At 41.9% G+C, this 25,257-nt stretch overlaps 2 protein-coding genes across 3 annotated transcripts; both read right to left on the bottom strand.

Moving 5' to 3' along the window:
* Positions 1–1,251: 1,251 nt before the first annotated feature.
* On the bottom strand, positions 1,252–24,109 carry LOC117293326 (fatty acyl-CoA hydrolase precursor, medium chain-like). Of its 2 annotated transcripts, none has more exons than XM_033775592.1 (2): positions 22,226–24,109; positions 1,252–3,629 (listed from the first exon to the last, which is right to left on the bottom strand). In XM_033775592.1, exons 1-2 carry the CDS (start codon positions 23,839–23,841, stop codon positions 3,131–3,133), a joined length of 2,115 nt encoding a protein of 704 aa, XP_033631483.1. In that variant the 5' UTR covers positions 23,842–24,109; the 3' UTR covers positions 1,252–3,130. The 2 variants fall into 2 exon arrangements, with proteins under 2 accessions (XP_033631483.1, XP_033631484.1); XM_033775593.1 differs by lacking the exon at positions 22,226–24,109 and adding an exon at positions 5,565–7,758.
* Positions 16,650–18,661, bottom strand: LOC117293327 (acetylcholinesterase-like). The gene has a single exon (XM_033775594.1). The coding sequence runs from the start codon at positions 18,297–18,299 to the stop codon at positions 16,785–16,787; it is 1,515 nt and encodes a 504-aa protein (XP_033631485.1). The 5' UTR covers positions 18,300–18,661; the 3' UTR covers positions 16,650–16,784.
* Positions 24,110–25,257: the final 1,148 nt, after the last annotated feature.

Consider the following 25,257-nt stretch of genomic DNA (forward strand, 5'->3'; position numbering starts at 1 on the left):
TCAATATTTATATAAACAACTCTAAAATAAGCCAAGTTAATTCTTTTAGATTTCTAGGTGTTATAATACAGCAACCTTACATGGAAGTCTCACTGCCAAAAGATTCACACATCAGTTTCCCAAATAGTGGGTGTTCTACGTAAACTTAAACATATTCTGCCTAGGAATGTGCTTTTCTCTATTTATAATACGCTGGCACTGCCCCACTTTCAATACGGGATTCTAGCCTGGGGAAATACTCATGCTTCTTACCTGAACAAGCTATTAATCGTACAGAAGAAATCCTTGAGAGTTATAGCCAATTCTAGCTTTAGAGAGCACATCTGCACCCCTTTTCAAGCAATTTAAAACACTCGATATTTTTAAACTGTATAAATATCATCTTGGGGTCCTTATGTTTAAGTGTGAATCTAACTTGTTACCAGGTAACATAAGACTCCTCTTTACACGAAATATTGACATCCATTCACATAACACTAGATCAGCTACTAAAATTCATATTGGAAAGGCTCGGACCACTTTATTTATGAAAACAGTCAGACATCAAGGCCCCCTACTCTCAGTTCACCCCAATACCTTCATTTAGAACTGTGCACAGCTTCTAAAAAAAACCAAAAAAAAAACCTACTTATAACCAGTATCGTCTAAAATGACACCACCTGTAACTTCTTGTATGTTTCATGATTATTTATTGTGATATTTGGAAATAAAAAACAAACAAACAAACAAACAAACAAAGTTACGAGTCATAATAATGTCGTCTGAAATAAATATCATGTCTGAGCTTAACAAACCAGTGCTTCGTATACTGCAAATCAGGACTTGCTGAAGTTCCCTTTATATTATGTCATTCATCGTGTGTATAAATTAACTTGTGTGAAGTATTATCAAATCGGATGTGCTGAACAAGCAGGGAGGAAATGTTGACGGTGGCTGCGAGTTTCTAGAAAAACATTATGGCATCTTCAGTGAACATGTTCAAAGGTCCACGATTATTAGTAATTGAGAAACAGAAGAAGAAATGATAATTAGGTTCAATCAGTTCATTGTCTATAAACTAATACACATCCTTAACAAAGATAGTGATATATCACTTAAAGACTAACTAACAATTCCAAAACATACAAGACAAAACTGCATTATCTTTCGTAATCGTAGCAACAACTTTACTTCAGATGCAATGAAGGGGACATGAGATGTCAAAAACAGCCGAAACAAAAATAATTATGTTCACAAAATTAACACCATCCATTGTTGTTTTATCTAAACATTTAATTCGAATTCATCAACAATGTTCACATAATTTTCAATTTTTTTATTTATTTAAATTAATTGTATTGGTGTATGAAATGATTTCTACCCCGATTGTAAGTTTGTACATTAAATCCAAAGCAGTGTAAAATGCAAAACTTTACTTTTATTTTGGGTTTTGAGGCATTCGATTGTACGGGTAAGGTTTGAATGTTTAGTTTCATTTTGCAGTTAACACCTGGTATATATTATATTATATTATTTGTACACTTCCCACACCATTGATTGACAACAAGTCGGTTTTTATGCTTACAATAATTTTGAGTACCAATATTGTCGAAAAACCCGGCTTATGTAAATCCAGTCGACCCAGTAAATTGAGTAAGGTGAGACATGGCGTTATATAACGCCAGTTTAACTAACTGAATATAATAATATGTAGACTTGTAATGTTAGGGACAATCTAGTACGCCATGGTTTAATTTATAACCTGAAACAGGAGCGTCAATTCGTCTTGAAAGATGGGGGGGGGACACAGATAACATTTACGGCGTAGGGTCCGGGACCCGCTTTAGGGCCCCAGGAAAATTCATCCAGTCGACCCAGTAAATTGAGTGAGGTTTCGCCAGTACGACTTAGTGAACATAATATATCATGTTAAGAACAATCTAATACGCCATGTTTTATTCTAAAAGCCAAGAAGAGACTTTTTCTCAGCAAGTTTCGTTGTGAAGTTAACTTTTAAAAAAAGTCAGAAAGACAGTCAACCTTGCGAAATAACTGATCTCATTTACTGAGTGTTGACACTCTGTGCGAACCCTGTAACATGCTGCTAAAAACAAGTGTCAGAAATATTCAATATACATATATTAAAGACACATGTTTTTGGACAGACACAGTTTTCGCAGTGATGTACAGTAGGCCTATGCTCGATGCTGGGGTAAGTATTCATAAACGAATTGACAAGGGAGGACTGTGAATATCACATAGGTCGGTTACTGGGGTGCAGTGTGAATAGAACATTACGCCGTTCTGAACAATTATAATTTGTATATACTCCTAACACTAAAACCAAGGTTGATTTTTTTATTCTCTGTGTTTCAAAATATTTATCTAATTGTTTGTCCTCAAACTATGAGCTCGATTTCACAAAGCACTAAGAATCAGCCTTCATGACATCACACTATACCTAGCAGTTAAGATCAATCCGCTTTGTGAAATCGAGAAACCTCGTGCTTACTCGTAATTTACATAACAATTCGTAATACAAAAACTACTTAATTTCAAGTCATGTGCGAATAACAACATTTTGATATGTGTATTAAACTTTTCTATGGTTTTTACATTTCCTGATTTAGAGACATTTCTTAACTGAATGTAGAATACACTAACGCCAAATCAAACATTATTTACAGAGAAGGCCTAAAACGTATTTCGATTTAACGCGCGGTAAATATGTTTCCGTAAAAACCCTATACAATGCGCGAGTTTAACTTTGTTTTCGTGACATTAAATCGCAACCGATAACGTTTTATATACACAACGGCTGTTCATTTTAACTCCAACAGTCCCTTGAAAATTGGGAATATGTTTCCTTAATGTCTACGAAAAGAAAGAAATCGTGATAGTAAATAGCAACATGGTTTACGTTTGATAACTCACAACGGCTGTTCATTTTGAAACCCAAACAGTCCCTTGAAAACCGGGAATATATTTCTTTAATTAAAAACAAAACAAAAAAACATAGAAAATTCTTGAAATTTTTTCAGCCTGTTTTGCTTTATTTTGTTTCTATAAAGTCAAGTAGGTCGATGACCTAACTACACCTGCCAGGCTCTAATAGTCGTTTGTCGATTGAACAGTAATTTGTTTGTTTTCTTTACATTTTCGTATCTTCTGATTCGGAGTAAAAAGCTTCGTTCACTTCGAACGCCGAGTTCTTCTGCAGCGACCCGTTGGTCTTGACAAGCCCGTTCGATTTGGAGTGAGTCTTGTTTTCTTTGTACTTGAACTTGTACCCAAGTACCGCACCGAATACTATAATAATCAGCGCAAGCAGAGCAACGATCACAAACAAGAATACTTCAATCAGTGACTCTGCTTGGTCCGGCGTCAGCTTGAAGCCCAGGCCTTCGCCGATGAACACCTCTTCGCAGACCGGGGTGGCCGAGCCGTCCAGCTGGTCGGGGCAAGACTCCACAGCGGCCCGGCGGAGATTGGGGAGGTAGTCGGTCCAGAACATGACCTTATCCTGGCGGTATGCTTCACCCGGTGTGTCGTCGGCCAGTTGGATGAGCAGGTACTTCTCCGCGTCACCGTACTTGGGCCAGTACGTCAGGTTGACACTCGGGGGGTCATCTGGGTTGACGTTTGGATCTCTGTTTATTAAACAAAAACAAAATACAAAATTGCAGGCATTTGTATTTATACTTTCACAGGAGGGAAGGGATTTAGATCAATTTTACCCTGTGTTACTAAGCGAGCAGCCGCGGAAGCATTGTGGTTTGATCGACCATAGAGTAAGGACTTACTCTATGGATCGACCAACATCTGCTTCAGGATGCAAAAGGGTGCGGGCCACGGACGCGCGCGCGGACGTGTTTGAGAAATATTCACATCTGCCACACCCATGTCACACCCAGAAAGTATCGAGCAAGCAGTACGGTCAGCCTTGACCGTGGCGGTAAAAAGTACTACCTAAAAACGAAAGCGGCACGAGCCTTAAGGCGTGGACACGTGCAAGAACTAGAGTGACATCGTCACAATATGGGGGTCGATGTGCTTTTGCAACCTCGTACTCCGACTGCACATAACACCATGGAGGAACTTAACAGTAATGTCACGGTACAGTACGGCTGGCAATGTTCAGGCTCATAAACCTCTACCCCAGGCGAACTTTAGTTGTGCATCACCAAACAGTGTTCTGGGATTGAACCGCTTGGGACATGGCTAAGTAAACAGTGTACGGGCAGAACTGAAATCGATTCTACAATATTTAACCGCTATACATGACTCTGGTCTCGACCTTACAAGTGCGTCGCGCGACCCACGAATGGGTTTAGTTAAAGATGCATCGCCCGAGTTAAAGAAAATATATTCAACATTTACGGCAAAAAAAAATTGCTTGATTATGTGGAGCTCTATGTCTTATTTGTCTGTAATAGATGAAGTAACACCTGTTCGCTCATATGGCGATAAGTTGGAAAGTTATTTTTATCCAGCGTTATTTTTTACAATTTGTTTTTACATTCACTATGTTTGAAATCATACGACCTTGCAATGTACAACGTAGCACCTTGTAACAGTTTACAGGGTGCTGTGGTGAAACTTATGCCAGACACTGCTGGGTAAAACCCTTCCCTTTAACGACGAATGTAAAGGTATTTTATGTGCATTACAATGACACACGTGACATAATACGGCTAAATAGTAAACAAGCAAATTTGATTCGACAATCACCAATAATGTGAGAGTCGTTCTCAAATGATAAGTTAAAGACGGTGGACACTATTGGTAATTGTCAAAGACCAGTCTTCTCACTTGGTGTATCTCAACGTATGCATAAAATAGCAAACCTGTGAAAACTTGAGCTCAATTGGTCGCCGGTGTGGCGAGATAATAATGACAGAAAAACACCCATGTCACACGAAGTTGTGTGCTTTCAGATGCTTGATTTCGTGACCTCAATTTCTCAATATGAGGTCTGGAAATCAAATTCGTTACTTCTTTCTCAAAAACTACGTCACTTCAGAGGGAACCGTTTACCACATTGTTGTATACTATTCACCTCTCCCCATTACTTGTTACCAAGTGAGGTTTTATGCTAATACCTGTTTTGAGTATTTACCAATAGTGTCCACTGCCTTTAATGAGAACAACACACACATACAATTTGAGTATTACAACAGAGGTACACAATATGTTCATATTTGGTACCTCATCAAGACCAAGACAAAATTGAAAATAAAATGTCTAAACACAAAACAAAACTGAGTAACAAAAGTATACCTCATGGAAATTCTCAGGACTGGGATGCTCCTCAAGTAAATACGTATATCAAGTCTATGGGAAACTGTTAAGTGCAGGGACAATGGAAGGAACAAAAGCATGATCCACAAGGGTGAATTTTTGAGAAGTTGTGGCCTTGTATTATTGAGTTTGCAATGAACTTTTTGCGTGCATACCCAATTTCAATTCGGCTCAAGCTTGTCTGTACTTCTATTAAACATGGTCAAATTGACCTCCTGCACACTTTTCATTGGGGAAATTATAAAGTGGAGATGATCTGAACTGAAGTTGAATAGTGAACCTACCCGCTCTTGGCAAAGTTTGACCAATAGGTCATGACCCGATGACTGAGCCACCTCTCATCATTAGTGAAGCTGGACGCCATACTGAAAGGCAATCCAAACACGTAAGATAACTCCTCTCCATGAGGCACCAGGTTGAGTTGTGGATATCTGTCATCCGCGTCACTCCGGTGGTCGAATATAGCCGCGTAGCACAACCCCAGAGGCGGCAGCCCTTTCAGTAGCCTGGACAGGCTAGCGAGGTAGTTGTAGTCCAGCATGACATCCGTGAGAGATTGCATACGGGAGATTCCATCCTGGTCCTGATCGGTGTAACCACGAGTAACCGCGAGATTGATTAACTCTCCCAGCCCAAACAAACGCAGTACATGGTCAAATTGCTCTTGTGATATTCCATCCATAGGGTTGAACTCGGGGACAGTCCCCGAGTCTAGAATGACCGACCCATCACCGGAAGTATGCAGGACCAGAAGATCATGAAACAAGTCCGGACGGTCAAAATCATAAGACAAGAAGACGTCATCAATGAACGGGCCGTACACAACGGGTAACGGGCTGATGCTGTCGGCCACAGCAGCGCCGTGTGCGAAGAGCGCCTCAGGCGTATTGCCAGCATCCCGTAAGCATTCGAGAAGCCTTGAAGTATCTTTATAGTTACACCCCGTAGCCTTCCCGATACGGGTGGTGAGATCTTCAATCTCGCTTGTAGGCTTCAGCATGCTTGTGGACGCAATGGGTCCGCTGTGGGTAGCGACACGTCTGAAGAGCGGGCGACTGGCGTTAGCGAAGAGGTGAAGGGTCACAGCATCGCCACCTGCAGACTGGCCGAAAAGAGTCACCCTGCTCGGGTCGCCCCCAAAGGCAGCGATGTTCTCGTTGACCCACTTCAGCGCTAACTGCTGATCGAGCAGACCGTAGTTCCCCTTAGCGTTCTCGTCGCCTGTACCCCAGAACCCGAAGAAATTCAACCGGTAGTTGATAGTGACCACGACGACATTACCGCGAACTGCCAGGGCGGACCCGTCGTATCCACTCCCCTGACCCGTCAAGTAGCTCCCCCCATGGATGTAAAAGATAACAGCCAGACCGGGCCCAGACGCATTGCTATTAACATCCACCGGAGTGTACACATTTAGTGACAGACAATCTTCATCAAGCACGGCGGCTTCCGTTGGTATCTGCACGACGTAATCAGGGTAGAATGTGGCCACACCCGTGATGTCTTGCCAACACGACGGTCCGTACTTGGTCGCGTTGAACGTACCGTCCCACGCTGCCTTTTCCACCGGGGCACTAAACCTCAACTCCCCGGTCGGTGGCTCTGCGTAGGGTATCCCCTTAAAACACCAGTAATCAGTCCCACTAAGATCTTGTGCAAGGACACCTCGAAGAACCCCTGAAGTCGTACTTACGATCGGGTCAACGACACAAGCAATCGGAATAACCATAAGCGACATGCACGCCAAAGACGCGAGCACCGCCATTTCGAGTGATAACATTTTTAATGCCAATACTACAATACTAAACACGCCTGTAATTACTAACCCGAACTCGTACAGGTACCGCTAACGTAGTTGCACTTGTAGTTCGATGCATGAATGGGTAATATTAATGACAAAAGAGCACTCTATTCACTGTTAAATTGCGTGCTTGCTGACCGAGTCATAGCCTACACAACAAAACTTTAGAAGCTATTGAAATTATGGAATTTCATTTCTCCAGCAGAGCATAAACAGGCGAAGTCGTACAATACACAGCGGGGCGACAATACACTAACGCTACACAAAAGCTTTACGGCAAATTACACATAGGGGTCACTGGCAAACTAGTTTGCACCACGTTGAGAGTTGAAGACCCTATGCAGTATAGTAGTAGTCCGTTGATAAGAAGAAGTGTCACTCCTCGCCACTCTCAAAGATATTCAACTGGCCGTGAATAATAGGAATGACTATAGAGCAAGAGTCGAAACGTCGACAAATTAAGAACTCAATCCGTTAAAAGAAAACGTGGTTTAGATTCTTCTCTCACTCAGAAGTGTTCATTCATTCAATCAAATACAAAAAAAAGGTACTACAGATTTCTCAAAGAGTGCGCGTGCACCGTTGGCAATTTTCCCAATTCCGGTTTTTGCAAATCCTTCATTCTGGAGTAGGCCTACTTGGTGAGAGACGGCATCGGTGCCACACGTCCTGAGAAATTATTATACACCTGACACGACAGTTTTGAGACAAAAAAAAAATGAAGGTAAAAATCCTGTGTGATACAGAAGCGGATATCCTGAACACTGTGCATAATATTCATGAAGACATGCAATTTAACACGCACATGGATACCCCCAAGGAATTTGAATTCCAAATTAGCTCAGCCGGAGGAATTCAATGTAATTGGGGTCTGACAGATAAAAAAATGAGGAAAATATTCAAGCGTCTATTCAAACGCAATCGCCCCAAGGAAAGCTTAAAGAAAGCTCTAAAAAGGCTGGAGTACAAATACATTCCCTTTTAAAGGGTTTATACAAGATTGGTATATAGCCGACAAAACAGTCGTAGGGCGTGTTTATGTTTTGTGTGATCGACCATACATGTAATAACAAACCTGTGAAACTTTGGGCTTTATCAGTTGGGGGGGGGGGGGTTATTACGCTTCTATATGTACATTATTATGGACAAAATGAGCCGCAGTGACTTTTGATGCTCCAAAATCAGACAGCATCAGTTCATACTACTATTACAACATGCTGCCTACACAATGATGTGCTTCAATGCTGGTTTGGAAATCAGGGAAACTGTAATCGTTCTATGTTCACCATCTATTTTAAAAGAGGGTTATGTCAACAGAAGCGATCTGAAATGTCATATTATTTGCTTTGTTCGTCAGTCTTTCCACAGGCCCTGGTCTGTCCCTGTTATTTTCTTTAAAACGGGTTCACCGAATCTTTTGGGTATGGAAGCTTATTGCCGCCACATCAATAACAAATAAATATCTCTTATCGTGTACGTACACGACAAGTTTGGATATCGTGTACGTGATCCGCCCTCTCTTTAAGGGAAGGTACACGTTTGGTAATAACTCAAAACAAATATTAACTTAAAAACTGACTTGGTAACGAGCATTGGAGAGCTGTTGATAGTATAAAACATTGTGGGAAACGACTCCCTCTGAAGTAAAGTAGTTTTTGAGAAACGGGGTAATTTTTCACTAAAAGATTAAAAGACTTCTAGCAAGAAGTCTTGTATTCCTATCTGAAAGCACACAAATTCGTCCAACAAGGGTGTTTTCATCATTTTCTCGCAACTTCGATGACCAACTGAACCCAAATTTTCACAGGCTTAATATGTTATGCTTATAATGGGATACACCAAGTCAGAACACGGGTCTTTGACAACTACAACCTGTACAGTGCCTTTAAACTCCATAAACACTATTTTTAGCAAACACAAGTAATGTTAGCTGTTTGCAACATTTTGATATATTATGCATGTACAAAAATATGGTACAGAATTAGATGCATCGATCTATTCACTCCAGGCAAAGTGCATTTAGATACAGCTTTAAAGGCACTGGCAGGACACTGTTGGTAATAATTAATCAAAATAATGGGTGGCATAACAACTTACTTGGTTAAAAGCAAAGGAGAGCTGTTGGTAGTATAAAACATTGGGAGAAGCGCATCACTCTGAAGTAAAGCAGTTTTTGAGAAAGAACCTTTTATTGTGCATCTGAAAGCACACACATTTTGTGCACTGACCAGGGTGTTTTTATAGTATTCTCTCGCAACTTCGATGCCCAATTGAACCCAAAATTGTATAGATTTGTTATTGTTTGCATTTGTTTGGATACACCAAGTGAGAATACTGGTCTTTGACAATTACCAACGGTGTCCCGTGCCTTTAAAGCATTGCCATTGACCTGTGTACGCATAATAGAGAGAGAGAGAGAGGGGGAGAGAAAACCACGTCCTTTCTCTAATGGTACACGCGATGAAATCTGAGAGTGAAAATGGAGTAGTATTTTGTCTTGCGGGAGACTTCGTTTCGAGTACGGGGTATCAAGTGAGATCGTAAGGCGTCAGACTGCCCGTATCAGTACCATTGCATTCGTGGGCTTTTTACATCTACTTTTTACGAACCACGCATAATTACGTCAACGTATAGCCATTTAAATGTTAACACTTTCAACAGATATCTTATAAAAAAAGGCTTAGGCCTAATTGCCTGTTTTGGGGGAGTACTATTTGTCAAAATATAGATTCTAAAGGATGGATTGTAAACTTCTAATTCTTGAAACCAACTTTTTGATCCAAACCTATATTGTTGTATTGTAGATATAAAAAACAAACATAGAGCAATGATAAAATTAACCTGTAAAACATTAATTGCAAAAAGGTGGTAGAATTTCTGAGATATTGCTTAAAATCTGAGGCGGTTATGTACTCGCAGGAAGAATGACCTGCAACTGGAAGACACTATCTCAGAAGCGTTACTGCCAGTAACGCTGCACAGATTAAATTTTTGGGGGATCACTGGTGGCATCTTCGTTCAATGACCGCAGTACTTTGAAGTGAAAATTTTCTCAAAAATATGTTATACTATTCAAAGCTGCACGATGTAGGCTATATAACTTTGTTCAAAGTTTGTTTTTATTGCCATTAATAATTGTCATTACCAAACGTATAATTATATATTGTTGTATTTGGCTAAAATGCAGCCAAAGCGAGACATTCAGACAAATTCGTCCGGTCTCGCTCTTTGGGCTAACGATAAAAACCACGATATTCATCAGGGAATCCAACAAAGACGTCTACATGTAATGGTAAAGTTTATACGATCCCACAATGGATCCCGACGATCATAGAGTGGATCCCGACGATCCCACCGGATCCAAATACGATCCCAATGGATCCAAACATTCCCACAGTGGATCCCAATACGATCCCTATGGATCCCGACGATCCCAAAGTGGATATCGATACGATCCCACCGGATCCCAATACGATCCCTATGGATCCCGACGATCCCACAGTGGATCTCGATACGATCCAACTGGATCCCAATACGATCCCAATGGATCCCGGCGATCCCAATAGTGGATCTCGATACGATCCCACCCGATCCCAATACGATACCAATGGATCCCGACGATCCCACAGTGGATCTCGATACGATCCAACTGGATCCCAATACGATCCCAATGGATCCCGGCGATCCCATAGTGGATCTCGATACGATCCCACCCGATCCCAATACGATCCCAATGGATCCCGGCGATCCCATAGTGGATCTCGATACGATCCCACCCGATCCCAATACGATCCCAATGGATCCCGGCGATCCCAATAGTGGATCTCGATACGATCCCACCCGATCCCAATACGATCCCAATGGATCCCGGCGATCCCAATAGTGGATCTCGATACGATCCCACCCGATCCCAATACGATCCCAATGGATCCCGGCGATCCCAATAGTGGATCTCGATACGGTCCCACTTGATCCCAATACGATCCCGATGGATCCCGTTGATCCCAATAGTGGATCTCGATACGATCCCACCCGATCCCAATACGATCCCAATGGATCCCGGCGATCCCATAGTGGATCTCGATACGATCCAACTGGATCCCAATACGATCCCAATGGATCCCGGCGATCCCAATAGTGGATCTCGATACGATCCAACTGGATTCCAATACGATCCCGATGGATCCCGGCGATCCCATAGTGGATCTCGATACGATCCCACCCGATCTGAATACACCTGACCCTGTGCCCTTTCCGGTAGCTCACCATGCCCCACAACCTTTCAACACCTACCTATTGGATCAGGTTCAACGCTAATAATGTGCCAGTCAGTTGAATTATGCTCAACCTATTTGAACCGAACAAGAAACGCATCCCACAATACTTCAATGCCGTCTATGATAAACAAAAAGTCTTTTGTAAGCGAAAGAGGGTCTTTGGTTTACAAATCGGAACCTCTTAATTTGTACACCAAGTACATGTGCCTAAGGACTTGTTGTGATTAATGGAAGCCTTACTCTATGATGGAAGCAAGATAAAAACAAGGAATGGAGGTTTGTGAAGCACCTAAAATGTCGTTCTAAAGAGACCTGCCGTCGATTTCACAAAACTCTTCCTAACTTAAGACTAATCTTAGGACTTAGGACGAGTCCCAACCCTGCACGGTCGAGATAAGACGAGTCCTAACTCTTTGTAAAATCGACCCCTGGTCAATTACAAGTGGCAGTTCTATTTAATTGTTTATAGCAAGTGATTCTGTAAGACCCCCCCCCAAAAAAAACTAAAAGGGGGGGGGGGGGGAGTTTAAGTCAATGAGAAGTTATAGCACAATTCTTAGGTTTGGGAAGAGTAAATTCATCGTGAATGTACCATCAAACTAACCAGTGACAAGTAAATTAGGGTAGGGCAGTCTCATTTGAATTACTGGTAGGCCTATTTTTTTGTACTGAGTGGTTGCACACACTTTTTCGCGTGGTTTATTTTTTGGCAATAACAAATACTAAGTAAATTGTGTCCGTGTGTGTGTGCGTGTGTGGGGAAAGCTATTTTCTAGACTTTGGCATTTCAAACCGAAACTCCTGAGGATTCAGGTACGCCTATCTGTCTGAACTTATAATCAGTATCAGCTTTCATAATGCACAACAATAAATTATGGTTTACACATACAGAACATGCGGTTCAAGTGTTATCAATCAGACATTATTTTGGAAATGGAACGGGTCTTAAAGGCACTGTACACGTTTGGTAATTGTCAAAGACCAGTCTTCTCACTTGGTGTATCCAAACATAAGCATAAAATAACAAGCATGTGAAAATTTGGGCTCAATTGGTCATCGAAGTTGCGAGAACATTATGAAAGAAACAACACCCTTGTTGGACGAATTTGCGTGCTTTCAGATAGGAATACTGGACTTCTAGCTAGAAGTATTTTATTATTTTAGTCAAAAACTACGTTACTTCAGAGGAAGTCGTTTATCACAATGTTTTATACTATCAACAGCTCTCCAATGCTCGTTACCAAGTCAGTTTTTAAGTGAATATTTGTTTTGAGTAATTACCAAACGTGTACATTCCCTTTAAATCTCTCCATCGGGCCTATACATTACCCCCACATCGTTCATATTAACCTATACTCATTGTAACATGCCGCTATGCGAACACGAGACTTTTATTGGTCTACATCGTAACACTTGGGAGTCGTTTACCAGACAAGTTCAACTCTCCCCCACCGTCAAGTCCCTCACTCCGGCCCACTAAAAACAACCTGCCAATTAATCCCAGACGAGTACGACGCACCTGTACGACTGAATCCCGGATGCCAACCCCCCCCCCCCTTAAACAAAAAGGGAGAGACAAAAATCCAAACAAAACTACACTAGTTTCCCCAAGGGCATCACTTTTCATTGCCCACTGGCACCCCCCCCCACCCCACTCCCCTCCCTTGCAGAAACACATAGATATTCAAGTTCATGTCGGAATGCCACGAGAGATGATGATTTGCGGTATAGCAATAAACTGGCATTTCAATCTCAGAGAGGAAATTAGCTTCGATGACTCTCCCACGGGCTAATTTTGCTTTTCATCGATTTCACTTCTTGAAAGGGAATAATAATATACATCACTTCAACCTCCAGGGCCCAATTTCGTCAAGGTTTTTCTTTTTTTGCCGAGAAATACAAATTTGCTTTAAAAAAATAGGCGAAGTTCAACAGGGAGAAACACGAACGAACAAATTTGTCATAAATATTGACTATTTCATATTCAGATGCCAGGGTTTAGATTGCAGGAAAACAAATAAAAAATACCTAGATAACTATTCTTTAAAGGAACACGTTGCCTTGGATTGGACGAGTTGGTCTATAAAAAGTGCCTGTAATCGTTTGATATAAAATGCACATGGTTAGACAGATGTTTTAAAAGTAGAATACAATGATCCACACAAGTTAAGTACGCCTCGAAATTGCGTGGTTTTCCTTTTACCTCTTCGACTAACACGGTCGGCCATTTATGGGAGTCATCAAAATTTTGACTCCCATAAATGGCCGACCGTGTTAGTTCGCAAAGTAAAAGGAAAACCACGCAATTTCGAGGCAAATTTGTGTAGATCGTTATATTCTACTTTTGAGCTATCTATCTAACCATATGCATTTCATAACAAACGGTTTCAAACGCTTTTCAACGACCAACTCGTCCGATCCAAGGCAACGTGTTCCTGTAATAATTACTCCAACAATCCCTTAGCTTCATACTGCAATGTCAGCTAACTTCTCATCACATAAATCTACCTTAATTTATATATCCATGGAGGTATATCTATGGTTGTTCATCTGAAACCTCAGACCAACGGGAAGCTACATAGAGAAACTGTAGGCCCCCATAGGCTAACTGATAACGGTAAGTGGCATCACAACGAGGTCAAGCGAGACATGACTACACCTTTAAATGAACTGGTATTCTCACTTCGTGTATTCGTGTATTCATGTATGTTGTATAAAATAACACATCTGTGAAAACTTGGAATCAATTGGTCATTGAAGTTGCAAGAGAGTAATGACAGAAAAACAACCTCGTTGCACAAATGTGTGCGTTTCCAGATGCATATAAAAGGCTTCAGGCCTGAAGTATTTTAATATTTGAGTGAGCAATTGCGCCTTTCTCAAAAACTACGTTACCTGAGAGGGATCCGGTTCTCTCAATGTTTGTTTTAACTGTCAACAATTCTCTATTGCTCATTACAAGTTTTATGCTAACAATTATTTTGTTATAATTGATTGCCCAGTGCCTTTAAGTTTTTTTCTCCAGTATTCAAGAACAATTTCGATAAGAGCAACTGAACACCTTTTCTCTATAATGTGTTTGTCACGGGTGATTTGATGCCACGGTGCATATAGCAGGTGAGTGCAAAGGGCTTCAGGGGCCAAAGCAGTTGAATGACTTGTGTGGTGTGTGGTTACCGGGGTTGGTTGTAACTGGTCGTAGAGGGCGACATGCAAACCAGACCGCATCCAGTCAAACCATTACAATTTACACCCAATACAGATTCTGTTTCAAATCACTGCTGTACAAATTAGATCAGATTTTTGATGGACCCGAGTGAAGCTTTCACAATAATCAATAGTGTGGCTTCAACACTTATATTGAACTGACTTGCAAACGCAAGGAGGCTATAAATAGCTATCCTTCATTCATTGCTGGCGTTTTATTACAGACGGCTCAAGAAAAGGCGTCAAAAACCGCTCAGTTCCGAGCAATATTCCTATGCATGATTTCTGGTTCATTTGGCTTAATAAATTGTAACTTTTTTATGAATGTTTTAAGTTGTCGGAGGAAGCTAAGGTATTAGCATTCTTGATGCACCTGTCTCAATTATTTCAAATTTTGGTGCTGTCCACAATATTTAAATAATGCCTAAAAGTAAAAGTCTTTATTCTAAAGAGATTAAATTATACTCCAAAGGTTCACATTTTGTACACACCAAATTAAAACAATGTTTTAAGCTGTCGAGGGAAAACAAGCTGGAGTTCTAAAGAGATGGAGTACGAGGAATAAAGCTGTTGGAATGGCTCCTTGTTATCTCAGTATTAACAAGGTTAAAAGAACACGTTGCCTTGAATTGGACGAGTTGGTCTTTGAAAAGTGTTTGAAACCGTTTGTTATGAAATGCATATGATTAGAAAGATATTTTAAAAGTAGAATATAATGATCCACACAAGTATCACTCAAAATTGCGTGGTTTTCCTTTTACATCATCGACTAAAACGGTCGGCCATTTATGGGAGTCAAATTTTTGACTCCCATAAATGGCCGACCGTGTTAGTTCGCACAGTAAAAAAAAACCACGCAATTTCGAGGCAAGTTTGTGTGAATAATAATTGTATTCTACTTTTAAATCATCTTCCTAACCATGTGCATTTTATAACAAACGGTTACAAACGCTTTTCAAAGACCAACTCGACCGATCCAAGGCAACGTGTTCCCTTAAGATGTAATTTCAACAAGCAATAACTCATCATCATTCTTTATGCAGCTGTTTTAATTACTTGTCAAACTGTTTGTGCTGTATACAATCTATTTTTTTTGTTCGAACTTTACATATGACCATGATGTCAAACAGCCATTGTGCTGATTTTTGTATCGTGTTCAAATATCTTGAAATTAATGAATACATAAAATAAAGGTGCAGGATTATTCTTCGATAACCCGGATTCGCGGAAAGGATGTGTGCGGTTTTCTTGTTCGGCTTTTGAGTTTAATACAAAAAAACATCTAAGATTTACAATGTGATTATCACCATGAACAAAAACCCTGATCTGGAGGATGGCTGGACATCAACCAAAGGCCTCCATCGCTTTGCTATTCCAAGACCCGTGAGCTGTGGTGATAGGTACAACTTTAAGTCGATTATCCGCTCAGCCATTTTGAATTATAGAAATGGTGCATTTTTATTCAAAATTCGATTTTGGTAGGAAGTATAAATAGCTTTTAACTGTAACTTTCATGAAAGGTATGACCTGCATCTGCACATTAATAACCACAGTATATAATATGAGATTTCAACACAATTTTTTTTCATTAACACGTCACATCGATTAAAAAATGGCGACCTGACCTCGCTCGTATAGATCGTGAGACGGCCCTCTCGTGTCATATCCACGAATGCAAAAAGAATAAAATTACGCAAACATGAAGTTCTGTAATTTTGCCAGTCGTTTGCATGGCTGTGGATTAGGCCGTACAGCCCGGTTGGATGGCCGAGACATTCGACTATATAGCCGAGACGTTTGACTATAGAGGGAGCTTTTCCGGCCCTTAACTTTCGAAATTCAGATTGGACTTTATCTCAGGCTTCGTTTGTGTGTAAAGCCCCTAGCACACGTATTTAGACACAGTATTTTCCCGCACGGTATAGATGGGACTACGTTTGGAATTATGAGATCTATTCCTTGCACATAGCACCATGTGGTGGTTTACAAAGTGCTGAGCGCAATATGCTGCAAATCAAACCAGGAACACCGAGACGAACCCCTTCTCTTTTAACACACGGGACCAACGGCTGTACGCCCCATTCGAATGACAAAGCAATGGTTAAGTGTCTTGCCTAAGGACAAAAATGTCACGACTGAGAACCGAACCCACACTCTACTGATCAGAAACACCAGAGTTTGAATTTGGTGCTCTTAAGCACTCTGCCACGACACTCCCATCAAAGCATCAAAGGATAAAACAATACTTGCCCACTCTTGGCGAAGTTTGACCAGTAAGATATGACACGTTCACTGAGATCCCTCTCATCGTCTGTGAAGACAGCGCCCATTCCAGAACCGTTAAAAGGCAATCCAAACAAAAATGGTATCTCCTCTCCGTGCGGTACCTGGTTGAGACTCGGGTACCTGTCATTAGCCTCGCAACGGTGATCAAACACGCCCATGTGAACGGTTGTCGAGTTGGGCAAGAGTGTCAAGAATGGGTTGAGTCTAAGCATAAAGCTCTGCTCCATCATCATCTCTGTCATGGCTTGCATTCGGGCAAAGTTGAGGTCTGGCAAGGTGTTGTCCATGTACTCGAAGGCTGTAGCAAGTTTTGTTACCTGTAATGAGCTGTAGGTCATAGTGAGCCAGCTGTCCCATTCGTCTTCCGTTAAACCAAGGGTTGCATTAAATGCATTCATACCACGTAAATAGGTATCAATGACTTCCAAAATTACGGAACCGTCCCCAGATGTTAAGAGGACCATGAAGTCGTGCTGCAAATGCAACTGTGAAGTGGTTAAGGATATCATGTTGTTATCCAAGACCGGGGTCCAAATGTGCGAGGCCACCGCGGCAGACACGGCTTGTCCGGCCGCTAGAACATCTTCCATCGGACGTTCTCGGAGACATTGTACAAGTTCGGAGTTTGTGGACCCCGAGCCGCACCCCGCTTCCTCGCCGATGTCCCTTGCGCGTTTTCCGAGCCATTCACCTCTTCCACTGGCGTATACGGAGGGGTGAAAGTAGCCGCTGTGTGCCGCTGCTCGCTGAAACAACGACCTGCTCTTATTGGCGAAGAGGTGAAGCGTAACCGAAGCACCGCCAGCAGACTGGCCAAACAGCGTCACCCTGGTCGGGTCCCCTCCGAACGATTCTATGTTGTCATGGACCCACTGCAGTGCGAGTTGCTGGTCAAGCAGACCGTAGTTCCCCGGTGCATTCTCGTCGCCCGTGCACAGAAACCCAAAGATATTCAACCGATAGTTGATGGTGACCACTATGACATCGCCACGGGTCACCACAGCGGACGGGTCGTACCCACTCCCCTGCCCCGTCTCGAAGCTCCCGCCGTGAATCCAGAACATCACCGCCAGACCGGTAACTGTGTCCGTAACTGGTGCGAAGATATTCAAAGTTAAACAGTCCTCGCTTATTTCTCGAGCCCTGTCTGGAATCTTCACCATGTAATCAGGATAGAACTTGGACACAGCTTGGATATCCTGTGGACAGGATGGTCCGTAGGAAGTTGCGTTGAGGACCGAGTTCCAGGGTGACTTTGCAACGGGCCCTCTGAACCTCAGTGGCCCCACGGGCGGCTCGGCATAAGGGATGCCAAGGTACCGATGAAACTGGACTCCGTCTAGTTCATGTTTCACTCCTCGTATTAATCCCGTTGATGTCCTGATGACCACCGAATCCACACTGACTATTAACAAAATGGCGACCAGCATGTGTCCAATCAAAGTCATTGTTTGGTAGGTGCCGTACCTTGCAGTCCTGGAAAGTAAATGTAGTAGTCCCGGTCGATGTTCTGCCTTCCGCCCAGATAGTAGTTAATGAGAAGGACAGTTCTTTTCGCAACTGATGAGAAGTCCCCCGAATTCCGAAAATCCAATCCGCGGCAGTAGAACATAAAGCAAAACAAATTCTTACTCATCTACCTGGCAAAGTAGGTTTTACAAAATTGTAAGTGTTCGGCGTGTCATTGCTATACCAACTCTTCGAACCAACTGCATACCCACATGCAATGTCTACGTACATACAGCACATACCAAAAGTGATTGGCGAGTGTTTTTTTTTTGTAGAGCTTACCACTGGGCCAACTTTCAAAACGTCATCATCTTTTTTTTCTCTTCACTATGCATAACATTCCACCACTACTACATTAGACTAGGAAGAGAGTTTAACCTCTGATTGGCGTGTAATTATTTGTAAGGTGTGCTGAACCACGTCGATCCTGAAACCAAAGTGTGGGGTTTCGAGGGTCATATTCTAGCACACTCTCAGGGGAGATAGTGGAGAATCAAACGGGCCGATGCATCAACGTCACATCTTTAGCCTTATAGGTCATTTTGAGAAATTATCTGTATTCACAACAACGTACGATAAATATTTATTATCACTTTATAACTATGGAAACAGATTACCTTCATACAAGCCTCAACTAATCTTCATATTTGTAAATTTCATGTATTTTTATATACTTGACGAATAAACCATTCAATTCAATTCAATACATAATCGTCGACTCTAGGCTGTGACAATCTATAATCTCTATACGTCTTCGATAAAAACAAGATTTTCACTTCATCTTATGGACAATTATAATTGCCATTGAAATCGGAAGAGGCCTCAAAATGACCCATAGTTCACCCACAGCAACTACCGTGGTCCCCTGTATTTTTGCTGTGGTGCCCCCTGCAAGATTCCAATAACAAACAAACATATTTTATATCAATTTTCCAATGGAAGTGCCCCCGACAAGAGGAAAATTGTTGTGTCCCTTCCAGATCAAAGTTCAAGACCCGAACTCGATTATAATCAACAAGTCTGATTAGTTTAACGTGCCAAGTATAGCTTCCAACAGTTTCTAGAAAAATATTGCTCACTGGCTGTACAAACCCTAAAATAATACGGCCATTGCCAATGTCGCAGGCTTTACTCTTGAACAATCTCCAACAATAAAACAGACCAAAAGAGGACAGCTAAAGGCAGCTAAAGAGGACAAAGGTACCAAACATTCTCGAAATGATCGAAACGTCGAGTTGTTACACACCAATTGTTCTTTTCAGAACCTCCATATGACATACTTTTCATGTTAATGCAAATCTTACTGGAAAGGAAAATCTATAATGGATTTTGATTTTCATAACTAAAGGGTTGTTCCTACCAGTTGCAAATCAGGTTAATTACCCAGATTGAAAAATCGGGTTGATTTAACCAGGTTCTGACAAACCAGATTGATAAACCAGGTTGATAAACTAGTGCTCGTGATTTTTTTTTAAATGACTCCGTCAGGAAAGCAGACACAACTCATGGGCCAATTCGTTATACCTAAATTTAATAACGTGAAACTGTTTGCCTTTCCTCCCCGATGTGTCGTTTATCATGCCTTGAAATGATCTGCTGCTCCTAAGTAAATAAAGCCACTGGACACCGAAAATATTTGCCTAGACGAAGCCGGGTTACTATGCCAACATGACACGTACAGGTATCATTGAACTGGTTTCATCATGAAGCAAAAACCACTGGACAAATGTGGGTTTTATTTTTACAAAAAAAATCTTCAAGGACTTTGGGGGTATTATAATTCCATAAAACTAGGTCATTGGAAATTGTTTGGCTTTTATTTTATCATTCCATATACGTATACGTACAACTGCACCCACAACCACACATGATGTTACAGTCACTCTGTGGACATTGTTCTGTAAAAAAAAACCTGTGTGGTCCACATAGTGTGTCAATGTGGACCTCTTTTGTTCTCAAGTCCACACTTCGTATGTAGTGTTAAAGACTTTTGGTATTCGGCAAAAACAAGTGTTCTCACTTGGTGTACCTTAACATTTTTATGCGTGAAATAAGAAATTTGTGAAAATTAGGACTCAATATTGGTCATCGAAATTGCAAGAGAATATTGCAAGAAAAAAACACCCTTGTTGCGCAAACTTGTGTGCTTTCAGATGCCTCAAAAAGAGCTTCGGGCCTAAAAGTATTTTAATATTTGAGTGTGTAAATAACCTCTTTCCCATAAACTACATTACTTAAGTGGGAGCCGTTTCTCACAATGTTTTATACCACCAACCTCTCCCCATTACTCGTCACCTAGTAAGGTTTCATGCCAATAATTATTTGGAGTAATTACCAATAGTGTCCACTGCCTTTAAAGAGGTTCGTTTTAAAAAACCTGAATAGCTCGTCAAACACGTTTTTTTAACACATTTATCTTAAACTTCCAAAGAGGTAAACACATTTTTACTGTACCGGTTTTACAAACGCCTAATACGGTGGGAGACAAATAAGCTGTCAATCACCAAAAGTGTTTTTCAGATTGTTATCTGAAAAAGTTAACTTTGATGGATAGTAGGAATGGAGGGGGGGGTGCTAGTTTGCTGGAAGAAGCAATGTTGGACAAGTGATTCACTTGCTGTCATTTTACACGAGTTACACTTTGTAAATTGTATATTAACCTTGCTTTAATTTAGCAAGAGACCGTTGCTAAATTGCAGTCGTGTGAAAGGGTTAAAAAAGTACAATGTATATGGTGACAAGACTGCAAGCGCTTATTGGCCGACAGGTTAAAATGGTCTGGTTCTCTTACTTGGAAAAAACACATTAAAGATTTTGGCATTCATCCGGAACCATGGTGACACACAGTGCCCGGCAGCTAGTTTTTCCCCCAAACGACATTGCAATCATTTGGTAAAAGAGCAGGCCAATTTCATTATGACGTAATCTTGACAGAGCCAATTTTGACAGAAAGGGCAAAGGAATATTGCAATGTCGTTTGGGGGAAAAAAAATCGTTGCACGGTGTCCATTGTAAGTGTCATGAAGCACTTAACTCTACGATGAGCGCCATGATAATTTGGCCCAAATGAACTCATTCAGATTTATTTAAAGGCATAAATGGCCGACCGTGTTAGTTCGCAAAAGTAAACGGAAAACCATGCAATTTCGCGGCAAATTTGTGTTGATCATTAAATTCTACTTTTGAACTATTATATGCATTTCACTACAAACGGTTTCAAATGCTTTTCAACGACCGACTCGACCGATCCAAGGCAACGTGTTCCTTTAAATTGCGTTTGGTTTAAATCCCTAAGAATTATTCCAGGGAAAACTCACGCAGTCAAGTAGGGACCGAAAACCCAATCCACATAGTGAACCTCGGCAAGACACCTTCACACAAATAAAGTGCGCCTTACAAATTGGTGTTTCCGCCGGGTTAAAGAACACATGAGGGGAAACAAACCAGGGCCCAATATCATGGAGTTGCTTAAGCAGAAAAAAATGCAATATTATTTCTGCTAAGCAGGAATAAGTAGCATAACTGTCACAAAGGGTACCAGTCACAAAGGCTACATTTGACATGGTAGTTTGGCTGGTAGCTTTATTCTGGTAAGCGTAATTTCCTTGTGCTTAGTATCGTTTTGTGCTTAGGCCCTGGCACGCATCAGGGCCCAATTCAATAGCGCTGCTTCAGCAGATAATATTGCTTAAAAAGTTTGTACTTTGCAAAAATGAGCAGGAAACCAGGCACAAATTCTACACAATGACATTGTATTTGACTGGCTACCTGCTGCTGGTAAGCATTATTTTTGCTGCACTAAGCTGCTTTTTGTGCTTAAGCAGCTCTATGAACTTGGCACCGGGTTTGTTAAGTAAGTACTCACCCAGTTTTTGCAATATTAGTCCAGTAAGTTATCATTCGGTCACTCAATGCACGCTCATCGTCAGTAAACAGAGACCCGATTCCCGAGCCATTGAAGGGCAAACCAAACACGTAGGACAGCTCTTCCGAGTGTGGCGCTCCGTTTAACCAGGGGTATTTCACACGAGGCGTGCTCCGGTGATCAAACACGAACATACGCCTCGAGTTGGCTCCCCCATAGATGCTGCCCAAGACCAGGTTCAGGCCGTAGAGAAAGTTCACGTCCAGCATGACGTTCGTGATCTGGTAGAGATTATCCAGAGTTCTGTTCAGCACGGACCAGTCTCTGTACTCGTGATAAATGGCCAACGACCTGAATTGGTTGTTTGACGTCTCGTCAGAGAGGGTGAAGAATCGAACCAGTCTGTCGAAGTCGGTTCGGGAGAGGCCAGTCGACTGGTTGACTTGTTTATGTATTATGAAGGGGAGCAGCTCCAATAAGGGGGATCCATCGTTTGATGTTATCCCAGCTATGACGTCGTATTGACTGAAGCTGATTGCTTTTGGAGGGGAAGTCTGTGTGGGGTAGAAGTTTCCGTCTATGACGGCTAGCCACAGCATGGGGATAATCACCTCTTTAGCCACTTCAAGACCAGCTTTCAGTACGACCCGGGCCGATTTGCTCCTCAGGCAGTCGACTATCATATGTGTATCAAACAAGAGGTTCCCGCTGTGATCACAACCGGCTTTGAGTGCAATCCGCTTGGCGTATTCTTTGAGTTGTTTCCCTACGGACTCCAGGCCGGCAGACCCAGCGAAGATGCCACTGTGGGCGATGACCCGGTGGAACAGAGGCCGGCTTCCCGGAGCTGAGAGGTGGGCCATCGCCGTGGCACCACCAGCCGACTGACCGAACAGCGTCACCCTGGTCGGGTCCCCTCCAAACGCTCCTATGTTGTCATGGACCCACTGCAGGGCGAGTTGCTGGTCAAGCAGACCGTAGTTCCCCGGTGCGTTCTCGTCGTCCGTGCACAGAAACCCGAAGACATTCAACCGATAGTTGATGGTGACCACTATGACATCGCCACGGGACGCCAGAGCGGACGGGTCGTACCCACTCCCCTGCCCCGTCTCGCAGCTGCCCCCATGAATCCAGAACATCACCGCTACATTCCCAATCCTGTCTCTCCGTACGGGAGAGAATACATTCAAAGTTAAACAATCCTCACTTATCTCTCGAGCAGACTTCGGGATACGGACCACATAGTCCGGGTAGTACCTCGACACATCCTCTATATCCTGCGGGCAAGACGGTCCGTAGTTGACCGCATCGAGAGTCCCTTCCCACGATACCTTCGGGACCGGTGCTCGAAACCTCCGGTGTCCGGTAGGTGGCTCAGCGTACGGGATACCGAGAAACACCTCGTAAACGCGCCCGTCCAGCACCCGTGTCTCGCCGCGAACTCTCCCCGTCGATGTGCATACATCAACCTGGTCCGAACCGGACAACACCACCACCGTGGAGAGCACAATACTGAGTGTGAAAACCCTTGCCGAGAACATCAACAACATGCTTGCCGAGTGAGTGTCCAAGTGAGATTTAGCTGGCGTTATACCCGCTTGCAGTGTAGTACCCATCTGCCGTCATCTGATGATGTCTATTATTAGCGTCTTTTTAGATGTGCTCGGTGCTCATGGTATTAAGCATGCACGCGATGGGATTCTTCCTGATGCCTCATACATAATCCAACTCCTTAGGTATTTCTTCACATAGATCAGCAAATCTATCCATAATTACTGGCTTGCGTGTGTTATTCTCTTCATTAGACATCTACTTTGGGTTGGGAAAAACACAACCGCTAGGAGGAGCGACTAGCAAAAATATGAAAATCAATCCGCTGGCTGTATAGTCCGCGATGCTAGCATCGTTGGTGAGTAAGGTCGACGCACTGCGTACGGACAGCACGGCTGTGCATGCCAAGCTTCCCTAGCCACGGGGCTATATTGATCAACCCCCCCCCCCCCCCTGTATCGAATAATAAGCTACGGTCAACACGCGCAGGCAACATTTCATCGTCGTATCTCAGGCGAACAAAAGGTATGTTTGCATTTGTACAACAAATTAATACAATTCAAAGCAACCTGATGTGTTTGCATTTGGACAACAAAATAAAAAATGAATACACTTCAAGTCAACCTATAAATGTATATCTCATCAAGATTTGATTATTTTTTCTATATTTAATATGAATTATGGAAGGGGTTAGCATTGGTTACTTTACACAAGGAGGGTTTGATAATATGGTGTACGGCGAGGCAAATATTTGCCAGTCTCTCGCCTACAGATGACCCTAATCGTCACAATCGTGTGTGTTACAAAAAGAACAAACAAGACAATAGTGATCTCTTTGAAAATTCATTTTAAGGCACGACCTAGATTAATATTGTGTTTATTTTGTTGATCAAGTCACTAAAGATCCGTCTATTTCAGGTTGTTTCTATTTTGTAAAGATCCCCAACAAAATATAAATAACATAAATTTAATTAGTTAAAAAAAGACCCCAAACAAAAAGTTTAATTAAGTTAGTAAGTTATACAAATTAAATAATAAAACATGCCTGTGATATTTTTTTCACAGGACTCGGGAAAGTACTGAGTATACAGTGCTAACACCCATCGGTGTATTGGTAAAACCAAAATTAATAAATTAAATAATTGTAAACATATATACAAACGCAGATATATTAAAGTGTATTTTTTTATGTTTTTAGAGGAAAAACACTCCTAGCGTTGCTTTTCATTTCGAGGTGCATAGGTTGATTTTGTTTCCACACTATCAAAGTCAATAAATCTACGACAACAGTCTTTGCATATAAAAACTACAAACTATATTTCTTAATCTTATATCAAACTTTTGAAATGTAATTATTACTGCGAACGAGTCCAAGGGTGAAAACAAAGGCTTGCAAAACACGGATTCAAGAAAGCCCACACTCCTTGAGCCTGAGCCAAGACAAAGAATTACATTTGTGAAATCCTTGGTCGTATTGAAAG

This window comes from Asterias rubens, chromosome 8, assembly GCF_902459465.1.
Source record: "Asterias rubens chromosome 8, eAstRub1.3, whole genome shotgun sequence".
Lineage (NCBI taxonomy): Eukaryota > Metazoa > Echinodermata > Asteroidea > Forcipulatida > Asteriidae > Asterias > Asterias rubens.